We start from the raw sequence: 16,933 nt of genomic DNA on the forward strand, positions 1-16,933 counted from the left end.
ATTATCCCGCCTCCCCGCTAGATATTTTCGCCTGCTCCTTTTCTCTCCTTTACACGCCCAGTCCTGTAATAGGCGAGAGAGGCCAGGGGAGCGGCTTACTGGATTGGTCAGCCGCCTTACGGAGAGGACTGGAAACCAATGGCCGCGACGCAATTCTTGGGCTGGGGAGGGGAGGGGCGGAGCAAAAGGCGAATGAGGGCAAACACTGGATGTTCGACGGCGAGGAAGTTTGTGTGTGTCTATGCGTGTGTTCGCGCGCGTGCGCGCGGAGGTGCCGTGGTTGGTTTAGCGGTCGCCCCTGTCGCTCCCCTTCCCCCCTCCACAACCCGGGCAGAGCCGTCAGGTGAGAGGATTTTTGAGTCCCTTGTTGTCGTCGGTAAAAGGTAACGGGGAGGCCTGTTCTGTCACACCCTCAACTTGTGCAGATTATTTTACAGTGGGCCTTGACTTGGCCCATGTCTTCCTCGTCCCGGAGGGGGGGGGGATGCCCCCTCTCAGTCCGAAGGATCGCCACCTGCGTGCGTTGAAGTGGACAGGGCGATCCAGACTCGTGATCTCTGCCCGCCCTTCCTCTTCCCTCTCCGTGCGATCACGCCCACATGGTTCCGTGTTGATTAACCTGGAAGAAGAACCGTCGCCTCTCCTTGGTTGTAATCACTGCTCACATTTACCTCATAGTTGCCCTCCCTGAAGGGAGAGGAACCGTTGCTCTTTATGCAGTACAGGAGATCTTCAGAAAAGCCCAACCAAAGCTATATAGAATTGCAACTTGGATTGTGCAGGCGGAGTTAATCAGTTGCAGTTAAGTTTGGAAATGAGCCTCGTCCCTTGAAGTTTGGGACTTTTCCTTCCGATAAAGGTGTACAGACCAGTCGAGAAATTTTGCCTGCCATCTTCCCAGGGCCATCACTTTAAAATGTAGAATTTAAATTGTTCTAAGCCTCCGTTTGTTTTCGTCTCTAACTTCCCTTATCCGTCAACCCATTAAATTATGCATTTCCAGACACCCCCCCCTTTCATAAATAAAATCTCAATTTACTTGTATCTTGTTACTGATCTTTATAATTGTATTTGATATTTATAACTTCCAAATATTCCATAACACTCTTAGGCCATCATAATATCTTCACATTTGCCTGTCTATTCTGCCTTTTAATTTCTTCTTTTGTCAGCAACATGCCAATTTTAGGTCTCCTTTTTTACCAGTTCTGTTTCTTTTTTTCCTTAGTCTTTTCTTTTAGTTAACTCACTTTTTCTTTACAAGAACTTCCATTTTAGCTTTCTCAAACATTCTTCCTTGATCTTGATCTTGATCTGAATGCTTTTCTTTTCACTTAACCTTATATTAGTAGTATTTAGTTTCCTTTTGTTTTGTGTATATAATACAGTTCCACATCTGGATCAGCTATTCTACTATATCCCATTCTTCCCCTAAATGTATACTAGGGGTTAGCAGTCTTATACTGAAGTTTTGGACTTCAGCTCCCATTAACCTCAGTGGTAGTTTAAAATATTTGGAAAATATTCTAATACTTGCTGTATGTGATTGAGGTTCATCGTAATTTTTCTGCTTATCCTTTTTGTAGCCTTGTTCACATGATAATAATCATGTTTGGATTATTATCTTTTTTGATAATTGTTGTAGAAGTAAGTATTTTCAATAAAGGGGTTTCTCAAGTTTGCAATAAAAATTTATGTACAGCATGGAATTACTATTTTTAAATCAATTTGATAGACGCTTTGTAAAACAGCTTAATGGAACATTATTAACAGCAAGAGAAAAATGGTAAAAATACTAAAAACAATGCATTTGCACTTTCTTGAAATGCATTACTGTCATTTTTAAATGAATGGATTATTTAGTCCATCTCTTTATGTTTTAGTAAGCCTATTTCCAGTTCTTTACGCAATTGTGGCATAATATAATTTTGCTATGTGATGCTTATGGAAAATAAATAGATTAAGGTTTAAATTTTAGTGAATTTTTGTGGATAATTAGAAAATTTTCTGGTAATTTTTATTTTGGAGGGGATTTCTTTATTTTATTTTGTATAGCTAACATGGTTTTCAGTAAATGTATATCTGATAATATATGTCATTTTTAGCTATTTTAATGGTGTTTAAAGTCCTGATAATTTTCAGGTATAATAATAATTAATATAAAAATTATTTTTGCCAACTCTCTTAGAATGGCATTGCATACAAATAGTTTGCAGAAACACTAGTTTCTTCCAGTCTGCTAGCCTCTTATTTGTGTTCGCTCTTCCTCTTTTTAACACACTCTTTTTTCTCACTTTCTCATATCACTGTCGATTGCCAAAGAAGCGGCAGTTTTTATTTGAAATTTGATTTGCCTACATGGAAGGACTTTTGAAATTAAACCAAGGTCATGGAAATTAGACCAAGCTATGTGAACTGTCCTCTCCTATTTCATATAAAAAATTAAGATGTGCCATTGATTTTGGAAAATTATTGCAAATGTATTATTCTTGTTTATTTTTTAATTTATACATTTGGTCAAACTATATTTTTAATGACATAAAGTGATTCAAATCTCTTCATTGTATTGTTTTTATTTATTAAATTTAAATGCCACCCATCTCACTATTGAGGGACTATGAGCAACTGATGATGATGATGATGATGATGATGATGATGATGATGATGATCTGTCATAGACAGCCAGATATTTAGATTGTTTTTGGCATTTTACCCCTAAAAATGTAGGCAGAAGTTGTTTTGTAGTGTTAATGGTGTCATCACAGGTTGTAAGCTATTTTTATTAAAGCTGCCTTTTGCAATTGACTGATGATTTGTCACTGATATTGGTGTTAAAGTGGTGCTCCAGTTGTTTTGAGATTGTACTCCAGGCCACCTATTACTATTGGTACTATCGACTTTCTTTTACTACTGCAGCTAGACTTTTATTTGCGGGTCTTCGTATTTTGTTATGTTCTCATTTCTTTTTCTTCTCTTCTGCTGTCTCTAGTTACTGTCAGTTCCACTATCCAAACTTTTTTATCTTTCTTATCAACAATTGTCAAGTCTGGGATATTATGGGTATTATGTGGCACATACTTGTCTGTTTGAATTCTAAAAACCCAGAGCATTTTAGCTTCTTCATTTTCTATTACTTTGCTTACTTTATGGTCCCACTAATTCTTGCTTGTAGGCAGTGATATTTTTTGCAGATTCTCAAGTGCACCATTATTGTTTTTATTCTAAATTTATTGTGGCTGCTCTCCCATAAACTATGAAACTAATCCTGTCCTATTTTTATCTAATCAACTGGGAGGGGGAGGGATCAAACAAGCAGTTAGTGCTCTTTACCTAGCTACATATTCTGCCTCTCTTCTCAAGTTCTTCATGATGAAAAGAATCTATTTTTACACCATAAAAGATTACTATTCTTACCTCCCTGTAACTTGTCTTAATGCTTGAGTCCAATTCAAGGCAATTCTAATTGACACTATCTGCAAAAAATGATAAAAATTTCTCACAGTGAAGCTCCAATTCTAGTTCCTCTTCACTAACATCTAATGAATAAAGATATAGCCATCTATTCTACACAGATACAGTGAAAACCGAGAAGTGAATTCTTTTTGCAGTATGTATTGTACGGAGTACAATGGGGCTTATGATTGCCCCATTCCATGTTCAATCTGATTTATGAAGTTTATAGATAGTGAAGTAAGTTTAACATACTTTTATAGAGTGTAGATGGTGTGAAAAAAGCCATTAACTCTTCTATATTTCACAGTCACTTTCAAGTTGTTAAGAGGGGATTTAGCTGATTAACAAACAAATCTGTCATACTCCATTGTGATAGAATTAAGAATATCAATAGGATTAAGATAAATACTTTTTATTGCACATATATATTGCTGCTTATAAAAGGAAATTGAAGGGACAGCTTCACTAATGTATCAGTTACATCAGCCTGAGTACTAATTTTGGATCTTGCAAAATATTTTCCTGCTTAAGTTCCTACCCTTCCCTGCAATAGTAGCTAGGCAATAAATTATAAAATATACTTTAAATTTCTAAATAGATTGAGCTAAAAGAAACAAAGCTGAAATCTTTGTGTTCAGGGCCAGCATACTTACAACTATTAGTTTCTGAGAACTAACAGAATGGCTTCCAACTTGTGTTTTCCATTTTTCCACTGATTAACTGCAGCTGAATTATGGCCATAAATGTATTTCTAGTCTAACAGTAAAGCACTTTCCTTCTCAAAAAGGGAACAATTTGGAAACTGTCTTTTGGTTGAAGGAAATGCTTTTTTTCATAGCTTACTTGGTTACCCAACTCCTATTTTCAAAGTTCAGTACAGTCTTTCCCAATATGATTTCCTCAGATGGTTTTATTGTATGTTTATTGGGATTATGGAAGTTGTAATCCAACACATCTAGAGACCATTAGGTGAGGGAAAGTTGCTTTACTGCATTATTTTACATGTTTCACATTATGTTTCCTAATTGTGATCTCAGAATTTCAGTCATAGTTTTTTTGGGGAGAGTTATTGTTGCCCAGTTTTGGTGATATATTGCTTTGTAATTGTTATCAAATATCCTTTCGGAAGATATTTTTTAAGGAAGTTTTCTTTAATGAAACTTTTTCACTTCTTTGAATTAGGCCTCAAGTATGAAAAAAAAAATGAAATCTAAGATTACATTCTTATTCAAATTGTTTACCTGTATATAAATTTAGACTCTGAAAAGCTAGAAATGTATATTGGAAAGGATTGGGAAATTGTCAAAGATTTAGAACAGGGATGTCAAATTTAATTTCATTGAGGGCCGCATCAAGGTTGCATTTGACCTTGGGGGCCCAGGATGAGCATGGCCAGGGTGGGCCATTTTTGCTCCTCTTTCACTGGCAGAGGGCTGCAGGAAGCTGTCCCGGCCTAAAATAGGGCCCCGGGGGACGCGTACCATGCCCCTGAGCTCTGTTTTCACTGGCAGAGGCACTGCAGGCTGGTCCTTTGCTGTTTCCAGGGTGGCCCCGCGGGCCAGATCAAAGCACCCTGCGGGCTGGAATCTGGCCCCCAGGCTTTGAGTCTGACACCCCTGATTTAGAATAATTATATGCATACAGATACTAATTTATTTTTATTTTTGTTTTCCCTTCCCATTTGTTTGTTATGAAACGTTAGGTGGTATTTGATGGTCTAGTTTTGAGTGTAGGAAGGGCATAGAAAAATCTTCAGTGTTATCATTCAGTTTATTTACCATCATAACATTCTTACATGAATTTCTTACAAAAAGCCATATTTTAATGTATGGTTTTCTTGTAACTCTATGAAAGACTATTAATCTTTCTAAGTGAAGTGATACTGAACAAAATATATTAGTCATGATATGGCATAATTCACACTACTTAAATCTTGATACTAGAAACAATAATTCCATGTGCTAGAGTACAGGTGATGATATGATGTATTGTAATATGATAATTCATGGTCTCCTTATAGTAATTTTTCATGCTTGGTTTCCTGTGTTCAGTGACATTCGGATAATTGAAGTTGTTAATGTTCCTGAACATCTAGTATATAGAATTGCTTTTTTCTTATAAAAACACTATTTTTACAAAGAATAGTACGTAACTTTGAGCCTACAGAGTTAGGAAGTATTCAGATTCTTTGAGATAGTAAATAAAAGGAAGAAGTAGAGCTATTTACTTGATAAAATTTCAGTCAAAATCAGTTTATTTGTATTTGTGCATATGTATGCAGATAATGATTAAACCTTGTGATGTCATAGGCCAACAGCCATGGGCTAGAGCAGATATTAATTATCTAGTGAGAAAATAATCAACAACAGAAAGAAATTATGACAGATTTATTGAAGCCATTGAAGAGTTTCAAAATAACCAATACACATTCTGTCTATTATATGAGGAATTGGTCAACTCCCTTATTTTGTATTTGACCCTCCTGACAGTGAACTGGTGGAGTCCAAACTCTTTGGAAATAGTTTTGTAACCTTTTCCATCCTGGTGAGCATCAACAACTGTTTTTCAGAAGTCAACTTCTTTGTTCAAGCTATGACACACTTCCACATGTTGTGAAGATCAACATGTGTACGTGGAAGCCATGGTGGCGCAGTGTTTAGAATCAATATAGCAGCCTAACTCTGCCCATAGCCAGGAATTTGATCCTGACCAATTCAAAGTTGACTCAGCCTTCCATCCTTCTAAGGATGAGGACCCAGATTGTTGCAGACATTTGTAAACCATTCAGAGAGTGCTATAAAGCGGTATGTACCTAAGGCTATTATTGCTATCAAACTATGACAATGTACCTTTGTAGTTTTTGAGATACTATATTTTGAATACTTTCATATTCAACAAGCTGAATATACAGGTTAAACATTCACTTTTGTTTGCTTGAGTATTTTTTAAAAAAACATTTTTTTTTAATACTATCAGTTCTTAAATACATGAAAAGCCAGTTGCATTTGGTGGACTTTTGTTTCAAACAGGAAACAAATGGCTGTGCAAAACATCACAATGAAATCACATTTTCTTGAAGCATTAAAACAACTATGGCCTTTGCTTAGCCTTTATCATTTTTGCATGTATGTACAGGTAGTCCTCATTTAAGGACTGGCATTTCTGTTGCTAAGTGATGTGATTGTTAAGTGAAATATTACATGACCAGACCAGACTTATGGCATAATTTCCATTACAGTTGTTAAGCGAATCACCCATGGTCTTTAAGTGTGACATCATATATGTGACTTGTGACTTACTGCCCACTTCTCATTGACTGCTTGTTGGGAGCTGCCTGTGAAGCTCACAAATGGCTATCAAGTGATAATAAGTAAACAATGATAAAGGAAGGGAGGAGTAAAAGAAGGAACTCAATTGGATTTTACTGTTGTCATTGGGCTTCTGCTTGATAGGAATACTGTGACAGTTATAAGTTGGAGGACCAATCATAAGTTTGAAATTTGCTGAACAGGGCAGTTGTTAATGGAAGATTACCAGTACATGTATAGTTGGTTTTCTGGTAGTTCCTATGGAAATTACTTATTACACACACTTGCAGGGACAATTGGGCTATCTTCACAGCAGCTTTAAATCATATAACTGCTTTACTGTTTTGAGGAGATACACTCCTCAAATCACCTCTTTTGAATGCCCTGCACAATCCTAGAGAGTAAAAAACTATTTTTCATTAAGATTGGTAAGTTCCTGTCAAGAATTTTATTGCTGCCACTTTTATGTACTTTTATTGCTATTTTGCTATAATTATAACTTCATAGTAAGTTTTTCCAGATTCAGTTAAATAAGTCAAATATATAATTTTAAAGAGTTAATTAACCTTTCTTCATTTCCACTTTCTTTCACCTTTAATTTGATAAATATCTATTAAAAAAGGAATCTTATATATTGATTAAAGAATGCTGCTTATTTGACTGTTATTCTCTTAAAGCTAGAAGATGGGGAAAAAAAGCCGAGTGAAAACACAGAAGTCAGGTACTGGAGCTACAACAGCTGTCTCTCCAAAGGAGATATTGAATCTGATTAGTGAATTGTTACAGAGTAAGTATATTATCCTAAATTTTTTGGCAGGGTAAGGAAATAAGAATCTACATGGATAAGAAAAAATGTTCAGTATTCAAACATGGAATCAATGCTTGTTTAGAATATTTTTGTTGATCAATTGCATGTAAGTCTTCTGTTTTCCAGGTTCTGATATTGTGTCCTGAAATATTTAGGGAGATGTTTAGGTTTTTTAGCTTTATATTTCTAGTATTTGGAATGAATAGAATTTATTTTTACATTTGTATAATGATTTTCTGATAGATATATACATATTTATAGACACACACACAATTGAGTTTTTGCTTATGCTTCAGAATGTAGCAGCCCAACTCCCGGTCCTGGAAAAGAGTGGGAGGAATATCAGCAGATCCGAGCTCTTGTTGAGAGAATTCGTAAAAAGCAGAAAGGTATGTGAATAAAGCAGTAAGAAGTAGCATTGAAATAATATTTAATTGCCTTCTGTTGCTCTGAAAATAACAGCTTAAGTAAATTGGTTTTGAAATGTGTTGTTTATGTTGTATCTATGTTATATTTTTCCATCATTCTCAGTTGCCATTGTTGCATTTGTGAAATAGGTGGCCATATAAATAGATTCAAATAAATAAATTCCAAGCAAAATCTGACTCCTTGGCTTTCTATGATTGGTGGGTTTTTTGCCTACATTTCAATATTTAGTTACATGGCTAGGTGACATCTTCTGTGCTAGAAGGAATTGGGTTTGCTCTCTGTTTATGTACACTAGCTTACCCTATCAAAATTGATAGCGCTATAATTTTATCTGTGACTGTTACTTGATTAGGCTATTATTTATTCTGTATCCCTAATTTCATAACACTTAACCTTCAACTGGGAAACTGTAGGCATTCCAGACCAAGCTAAATCCATATACCCTATGGCTGTGATAGCAAACCTATGGCTCGCATGCCAGATATGGCACACAGAGCCCTCTCTGTGGACACACATGCAGTCACCCCAGTCCTGCGGCAATCGCGTTTCTCCATCACGTTTCATTTAATCAATTCCAACTTCTTGTGAAAGAAAAAGATCTCGCGAAGTTGGAATTGATTGAGTGAACTTTTTCACTCGCGCGCTTCACAATGGGGGAGACAGGATCCCATTGTTCTCCTGAAGCCCATTACGACGCGGAGCCACTATGCGACCCTGTGTCGGCTTGGCAAAAATACAGTTTTTTTCCCTGCAGAGCTACCGGTGTTGGGATTCTCCGTCTCCCCACCGGCCAGCTGAGTTTCTTCAAGTACTTAGCTTGGCCACCTATTAGCTCCCCCCCCCTCACCCTCTGCCTCAATGAGTGGCATGCAAAAAATTCGGTCGGGCTCCTCAAGAGACGGAGTTTTCAAGGAGCCGATCTAAGCACCCGGGCTGGCTACAACACAAATGTTCATTCTTGGCTTTGAGATTCCTAGCTGCAATGGGCAGCAAAGCTAGGTTCGTCCTTCTGCGCTGATCCAGCAGACAAAACAGAAAAAGGAGGCGGAGAGAAACAGTCCCATTGCCAAGGTACACACGGGTCAGACGGGGGCAGAAATTCCAACTTCAGCCTCTTGGTGCGGTGCGGTGCGGTGCTTTGGGCAAAGGCTGGAGGGAAGCAGCACTGGGTCACTCACGCTTTCTCCTTCCCCAGTCTAGCGTGATGCAGGCAGCACTGCAGCTTACGTTGCCCTTCAGGTTAAATTGCCGTGTTGGCACTTTGCGATAAATAAGAGGGTTTTGGGTTACAGTTTGGGCACTCGGTCCCTAAAAGGTTCCCCATCACTGCCCTATGGTAGGTTTAAAAACATGATTAAAAGACAAACAAGCAAGCAATAAACAATACCCTAACTGAGGAGCTACCAACTCAGAGAAACAATCAAGTATAAAACAACAGCCTAATCAAAAAATAAGGCGAAAAATCATACCCTCATCAAACTGACAAAAGGCAAAGTACTGTGTATAAACAAAAAAACCCATTTCCTTCTAGCAGTAAAGATGTTCCCATGCCAGGTAATGAAACGTCTGCAAGAAAATAATCATGTTCTGAGACCACCTGGGATTCCACGGTTCAATCATGAGCTACCTTTTTTTTTAATTGAAAATCAGAGTCATTAATGTAATGTATACTAGTATTCTAAGACATACTATTTTTATATTTAAAAAACATCTAGTGTTGTAATAAAATAATATTTCGAATTTTCATTTACAATTTGTAGTTGTAAATGGGGAAACATTTTCAAATGATATTTCCTAAAGTGCATTTAAAAAGGTACATAAAAAAATGAAAGGAAATTTAGTGTTTTTTAGCCTCACAATGCTGCAGAAAAGTATTGACAATGCACAGTTAATTATTTGGTTATTTATCCAAAAGTTATAGTCACTTATTAAAGCAAGATTTTATGTTGGCAGGGACCTTGTTAAAAATCTTTGTTTATTAGTGGATAATCTGATTTATTTTCATTTGCTAGTAATGATTATAATGAAATCAACAATTTATTTCTAAAGATAAGTGTATTTATATATTTATTTTTCTTATTTGTGAAGTTTTAAAAAGTTTAATCAAAATGCATTTTGAGTGTGGAGAATTTTAATGATCAATTTGGGAAGTAATGTTCTTTCATTTTGTATAGTGAAAAATTATTCCATCTTAACTGTTCACTGAAGGATTCAACATGCATATTCACAATTTAAAAGACTAGTGGGAGAATAACTTGAAACTGCTTCTTTGGAGGTTTTCTTCACAGTTGTGCATGAAAATATTTGGTTTATAAAAACTGCAAATTAATAATGTAAATAAATATACAGTACAAAAGTTTTAATATTTTTATTCAAATTTCAATTTACATTTCTTTCTGTGTATAGAAGTACATGCATGTTCATTTACCCAAGGCACCCACCTCATATATCCTAATAATCAGATGCTCTCTGTTCAGTTTTGCTGATTAATCTGTCCAAGATAGCATGGGAGGGAAACTATGTAGAGAAGGAATGTTCCTGCTTGCCTTTGCTGGTTCCAGGAGTCCATAGCTCTTGATATTACTGTATATAAGTGAAAAGTCTCTATGGCAGTGATGGCGAACCTTTTAGACACCAAGTGCCCAAACTGTGCACGTGCATGCCCAAACTGAAAGGTGCGCGAACGCATGCATGTATGGACATGCGTGGACATGCATGAACATACGCATGTGCTGACATGCACACGCACATGCGCAGCAGAGACCTGAAGACCAGCTGGCTGGCGGGAGGCGGGGCATCCTAACACTGGCAGTGTGGCAAGAGGTAAGATCTTTTCTTTTATGAGCTTCTGTTTCGTCGTTTGCAGGGAAACAGAAGCTTACAAAAAAAAAACCCGCCAGGGAGATTTGACCTGGCATGCATGCCAGCAGAGAGGGCTCTGCGTGCCACTTCTGGCACGCATGCCATAGGTTCGCCATCACAGCTCCATGGCATCTGCTCTTGCAAATGGAACTGCATACAATCACCCTCTGCTCGTGCTTAACCATTCCCCCCCCCCCCCCCCCAGTCTGCAAAGCCGGAAAGGTTGGGATCACTGTTGTAAGGCATAGGAGATCATGTTCCTGAATTTCCAGCCAAATCTTTCCCATCTCAAACAGCATATTTGGTAAAACCCTAAGAATTCATTTTAAATACATCAAGGAGGATAGAAACTCAAGACTCCATTTCCTACAAGGCAATTGGCTGAGGGAGACAAGTAATGTATTCCTGTATCTGCAGGGAATACATTATATTGGCCAGGATCAGGGAAATTTCCCTTTTCATTATTTTTACAAATAACTCAAGGCAGTGAACATAACATACCTTCCTCCTATTTTCCCCATAATAACCTTATGAGGTGGGTTCGGCTGAGAGGGGGACTGGCCTAAACTCACCCAAAGTCAAAGAAATACATTATGCTGGCCCATTTGACTCGTAACAAGTAGCTGCCTGGTAGCATTAACATTTATTTAGAGAATCGGCTACCTCAATAGCTCTTCATGGACATTTGTGGGGAAAAACTGTGGTCAGAATCTTCTTTCCAGTAACATTAAGTTTGCATAAGCAGATGCAGCCTTTGGGTTATCTGTTATATGGAAGGTGCCTTCAATCATTCTAATTGCCCCTGGAATATTGCTAAAGTTGATCCATTTCTGTTGTCTATCTTCAGGTGATTGAGAATGGTACTTGGATTTAACATGTTGTGCCCTTTTAGTCACCAATGTGGATTCACCAGTACCTTCTTAGGAAGAATTACATATAAATAACTACAGCCACTCTGAGGGAATGTTTATGTTCCCTAATGTCTATTGTACCAATGTACCACATTGTTCTGTATTGAATGTTTGTTGATAATTACATCAGTATGTATACATGAATACATAATAAACCTCATTTTGACTGCCTTTTTCTGAAGTCAATTCATAGTACAAAAGTGGGATAGCTTCTTTTGGGTGACAAAATGTTTAAGCCTTGCTTTCTAGCAAGAAGTGGAGTTAACCCATTCATGTTTAAGTCTTTGTCAGGTTAATTCTTTCCATTATCAAAACACAGATTCTATCTCTGCATGCATTACAGAAGTTGTCCTGTCTAATTTGTTTATTAATTCCATGACTGAATCAATGAACAAGTCACACTATCATGGCCCCAAATTAGCAAGGTGCAAAGTTGTGAAACTTCTGTATGTAGATGATGCAATTCTTCAAACTGTTGCTGTCCAATAAGGCTTAGGAAGGCAATGAATTATATAATCCACTTGCAAAAATCTAAAGTCATGGTCATTATTCCAAAGACCAAAATGCAAACACATTTAAATACTTGAGAATGGTTTTCCATCCCAAGAAAACTGGAGGGCCTGTTGTGATTATGTCTCCCATTGATATGAGGTTCTTCAATAGTCATCAAGCATTTTTTAAAATCAGAGGCAGATTAGTACTAGCAGTGTTAAAACTTTTCCATGCTACAATCTTGGCCCAAATACTGTAAGGAACCCTTACCTCTGTTTTGGGAAGAATGCTCATATGAGACCAGTTTCATCGTAAGTCATGACAGTCAAGTGGCCCAAAAGGCCAGTTCCCTGCAAAAGTTGTAAATCATGTCATGTGACCATGGAATGCTGCAACTGCCTATAAAGGGGGACTGATTGCTAAGTGCCCAAAATGCAATCAATCGTGTGGCCACAGGGGGAAGGGACTGCCACATCGGAATTCTGGAACCAGGTTGTTAATATATTTTGGGAGGAGTCCATGATAACTTCAAATGGTTACTAAGTGACCAGTTATTAAGCAAGGAATACCTGTACCTAAAGTTGAGGTTAGTGCATTGAGGCTAATGTTAAACCATTAGCTAAAGCTTCAGTTCTTCTCTCAAGTTTATGTCCATTAATAATGGGAATGATTTTCAACAAATTGGAGTAATGTCATACACAAAAACAAATGATACAAAGGTATCAGCATTCATATGATCCTTGACGTTTGTTTGTACCAAACATGCACTTCTGCAAACAGGAAATACTATTGAATTCTATTTATATTTTCCAAGTTAAACTTTTTTTCTAACTTAGTGTAATATTTTTCCCTTGACATTATATATTCTATGATTCCACATGAAAAACATGTTTAGAATATGTATTCTATATATAGCTATAGAACATATAGAACTGGGGATATCAAAAGAGTCCAAATGTATTATTGACTGTACAGTTTATAGAATTTATAATCTTACCTTATATGATTAGGATTGCCTACATTACCCAAACTAATATACACAACTAAACCGTTTTCTTAAACTACAACTCTGTAGCAGCACATATCCACAATAAATAGTTCTCATTTAATGATGGAAAATGACTACAGCAATCCTTGCAGTCATGTTGTGTTGTCAAGCAAAGATTACAGGCCATTAAGTCCTCCTTGTGACTGCCAACTGGCTTCCAACAAGCAAAGTTAGTGAGGAAGTTGGTAGGAAGTTACAAGTTCTGGCCTGCTCACAAATAGGCTAGTGTGCAGGTAAATGGCTGCTGTGGTATGAGTTAGACTGGAGGTGGGTGCTCTGAAGAGTGGGAGGCTGTGCATGTGGCTGCTGCAGTCTGGCATTAGTATGACCACATATGGGGTGGATGTTCCAAAGGATGAGAAGGCATATGGGTGGCTTCTGCACCCAGGTGTGAGTTCAACTAGGTGGAGAATGGGTGCTGTGGACTGTGAGAGGGGAAAAAGGAAAGTGTTGGGAGTGAAAACTATTTACAGGAACAACTTGTAATCCTCTCTACTGGCTTCTCCATTGACTTTACTTGTGAGAAGGCAGATGGAAGATCACAAATGGCAATCATGTGACTGGGATACTGCAATCATTGTTAGTATAAGATGGTTACTAAGTGCCTAGATTGCTCACATGATCATGGGGTTGCTGAGGCAGCTGGGACTTTGAAGACTGGTTGTAAGTACTACTCACTCAGCACTATTGTAACTTTGGACAGTTGCTGAATGAGTCGTGATTAATGACTTGGTTATTTTATGGTCATTTGGAATTATGGCCCATAAAGCACTTCCAGCTGTCATAAAATGTGCTGCTCCTTCCCTGCTGTCACAAGCCAACTATTGATGCCAATACAACCAGCTCAGAAATACATGTAGTTTGCTTGCATATACACTCAGGATGCACTCTTGAGTTCGTTACTGTTTTCCACATAATAGCAGTGATAAATGAATAATGTACATAGGCTTACTAATAGGAATTTGTTGTGTATTTTTGTCTCCCATTAAATGTGAACACAGGTTTATCTATTATATTTGATGGAAAAAGAGAAGATTATTTCTCTGAATTAATAAAATGGGCTGGAGAGAATGGTGCAGCCACAGATGGTTTTGAAGTAGCTAATTTTGGAGAAGAGGGTTTTGGATTAAAAGCAACACAAGATATAAAAGTGAGTAAAATATTACTTTGCTTTTTTATCTTTTTCTACTTACTTATTTCTAAATATTTAATCCTGCTTCAATCAAAATAATCTGAATGTCTTTAAAAAGTAATATACCATAGGTAACCACAGAGAAAAATGTGTGATTCCATTCCTATTCATAATTTTGGACGGAAAGAATACCATGAAAAATGGGATTTCCTAAAATGGGTATTTTAAAGTTGGATTTCACTGTTGCAATCTTGGAATACTGCAAGATTATGATTGAAATGCTGGTGGTTGCCTATGTATGCCCTCCTTTGCTTAAGGGATGGCAAAAAAGTGTCACAATATTTCATTACGCTTGGATAGATTTGCCAGCTTTTTATAATTGTCAGAGAACTAAGTTATACTTCTTCTCTTCCAAATATAACTGATGACTCGGGGCATGGCACAGAGGTAACACAGGCAGCTGGCAGTTCAAACCACTACTTTATTTCTCCAAATTTCCCCAAACGCTCCCACGTTTCTGGCAACTCTCAGAGCAAAGTGATGACACACACACACACACACCTCCGGCAGCCTCTGGCTGCAAATAGTCCAGCCCAATCCTGTGAGCACAATGGCTGCAAAGCAAGAAATCCAGCAAGGCAACTTGAGGAGGCCAGGAAGCAAAAGAGCAAGACAATTAATCCAGAAAGCCAGAAAGAATGCAAGGAATCCAGGAAAGTTCAAACGTTGGCACTCAACACTCCATGAATTCAGCGTTCGTTCTTGACAGCAGCGTCTCCTTAAGTCTCAGTCCCCAGGTGTGCATTGTGAAGAGGGGCAGGGTGCTCTCCTCCCGAGTAGTTGGGTCAGTCTGTGCTGTTCTCGCCTTCTCTCCACTCTCCGTGCTTTAGGATCAGGTGGGGGTGGTCCTTGCTCATTGCCTGAGCTCTGTCATGTTCACTGCTTGGACTCTCTTGTTAATCCTGCCCCCATTCCTCCGTGTCTTCAAACCGTCCCAATCCTGAAAGGCCCTGGCCTGACTGGGTTTGCTCCTCCCCATTTTCCTCCGAAGCCAATGAAGCCACCCCCTCAATCTCTGTCGGCTCCAGTTCCGGCTCTTCTTCCTCCGCAGATTCAGGCTCTGATGGGGGCATGACAATAACCAAGTTAATTTACTCTGAAATATATACTTATTTTGGTCAGAAAAAAATGTATGTAGCTTACACTAGTGCTTACAGTCCTGCCAGATTTTTCAGAAATGGTACTAGATACTAAATAATTACAGTATTTTTTGCGCTATAAGACAATCTGGACCGTAAGATGCACCTAGCTTTTGGGGAGGAAAACAAGAAAAAAAATATCTGCTTCTGCCTCCCAGCATCCATCGGTATTCATCTGGCTAGCGTCCTTGCAGCAAACAGCCTGGTCAGCTTCAGCACGTTATCACAGCCTGATTTAGCACAAGCAGCTGATTGGCGGTTGGATTGGCCTCCCAGAATACTGCCAATCAGCTGTTCCAGGCTGCTGGGATCACCTCCGACAACGGCATCCCATTTTCGGCCTCTCTGTGTCCCGTTTTCAGTCTTTCCAGGCAGTGGGAATCATCGCTGGCGTTGAATGGTGGTGGCAATTGGCAGCAGCAATAGGCAGCGGTGGCGATCCTTACTGCCTGGAATGGTCCAAAAATGGGATGTGCAGAGGCTGAAAATGGCGTGCGGAGGCCAAAAATGGGGTGCGCGGAGGCCGAAAATGGGGCACACAGAGGCCAAAATTGCCTGAAGGGTAGAGGCCAGCAGGTGGGCGGGGCTTCGGAAACTTTGGCTCTATAAGACACACAGACATTTCCACCCATTTTTTTTTTTTGAGGGGAGTGCGTCTTATAGACTGAAAAATACAGTAATTAATTTATATCCCACCTTTATTAGTTTTCAAGAAAAACATCTGTTAGGAATCTCATCCTGTATAGAAGTGGACCTAGGAATTACTTGGCTCACACAACTAATATTGGTCAGTTCACCTCATAAATTTCATTATGTCCATGATGAATATAAAAGTCAACATACAGAAATAAATAATATAAATATTAAATTTTAAGCAACTAATTATTTTAAGAGTTACTAAACACACAAGTACATATTTAGTATGATAGTACTTCTCTTCATGGAGCCCTAGGAAGGAAGCAATGGCAAATCGCTTCTGAAAAACTTTGCCAAGAAAACTGCAGTAACTTGTCCAGGCAGTCACTGGGAATCAACACTGACTTGAAGGCACATAAACACATACCTCTCCTCAATATATGATTTCAGAGGGGGGAAAAATAGAGATTTTCACCTTTTCAGAGATGTCATGCTCCAAAATGCAATTAAAATCTCATATATAATGTCTGTAATTTTTTTCAAGTTTATTCTATTGCATTAGGTCTGAATAATACATTTTAGAATACAGATAATAACTGAGTACAGTGCTATTTATTTCATTAAAACTAGAAATAGTTAATACTGTGATCATTTA

At 38.1% G+C, this 16,933-nt stretch overlaps 1 protein-coding gene across 2 annotated transcripts in view; it reads left to right on the forward strand.

The window, feature by feature from the left end:
- SETD3 (SET domain containing 3, actin N3(tau)-histidine methyltransferase) overlaps positions 1 to 16,933 on the forward strand; it is a 59,895-nt gene that overhangs the window by 291 nt on the left and 42,671 nt on the right. The window contains exons 1-4 of one of the 2 annotated variants that reach the window (XM_034418447.3): positions 159 to 343; positions 7,439 to 7,548; positions 7,866 to 7,958; positions 14,313 to 14,461. In XM_034418447.3, the coding sequence (XP_034274338.1) occupies positions 7,446 to 7,548; positions 7,866 to 7,958; positions 14,313 to 14,461 (345 nt within the window). In that variant the 5' untranslated portion in view covers positions 159 to 343; positions 7,439 to 7,445. Of the gene's footprint in view, positions 1 to 158; positions 344 to 7,438; positions 7,549 to 7,865; positions 7,959 to 14,312; positions 14,462 to 16,933 lie in introns of those variants that run through there. The other variant, XM_034418448.2, reaches the window with a different exon arrangement.

The sequence above is a fragment of the Pantherophis guttatus genome, chromosome 1 (assembly GCF_059756535.1).
Source record: "Pantherophis guttatus breed Tessera chromosome 1, ASM5975653v1, whole genome shotgun sequence".
Lineage (NCBI taxonomy): Eukaryota > Metazoa > Chordata > Lepidosauria > Squamata > Colubridae > Pantherophis > Pantherophis guttatus.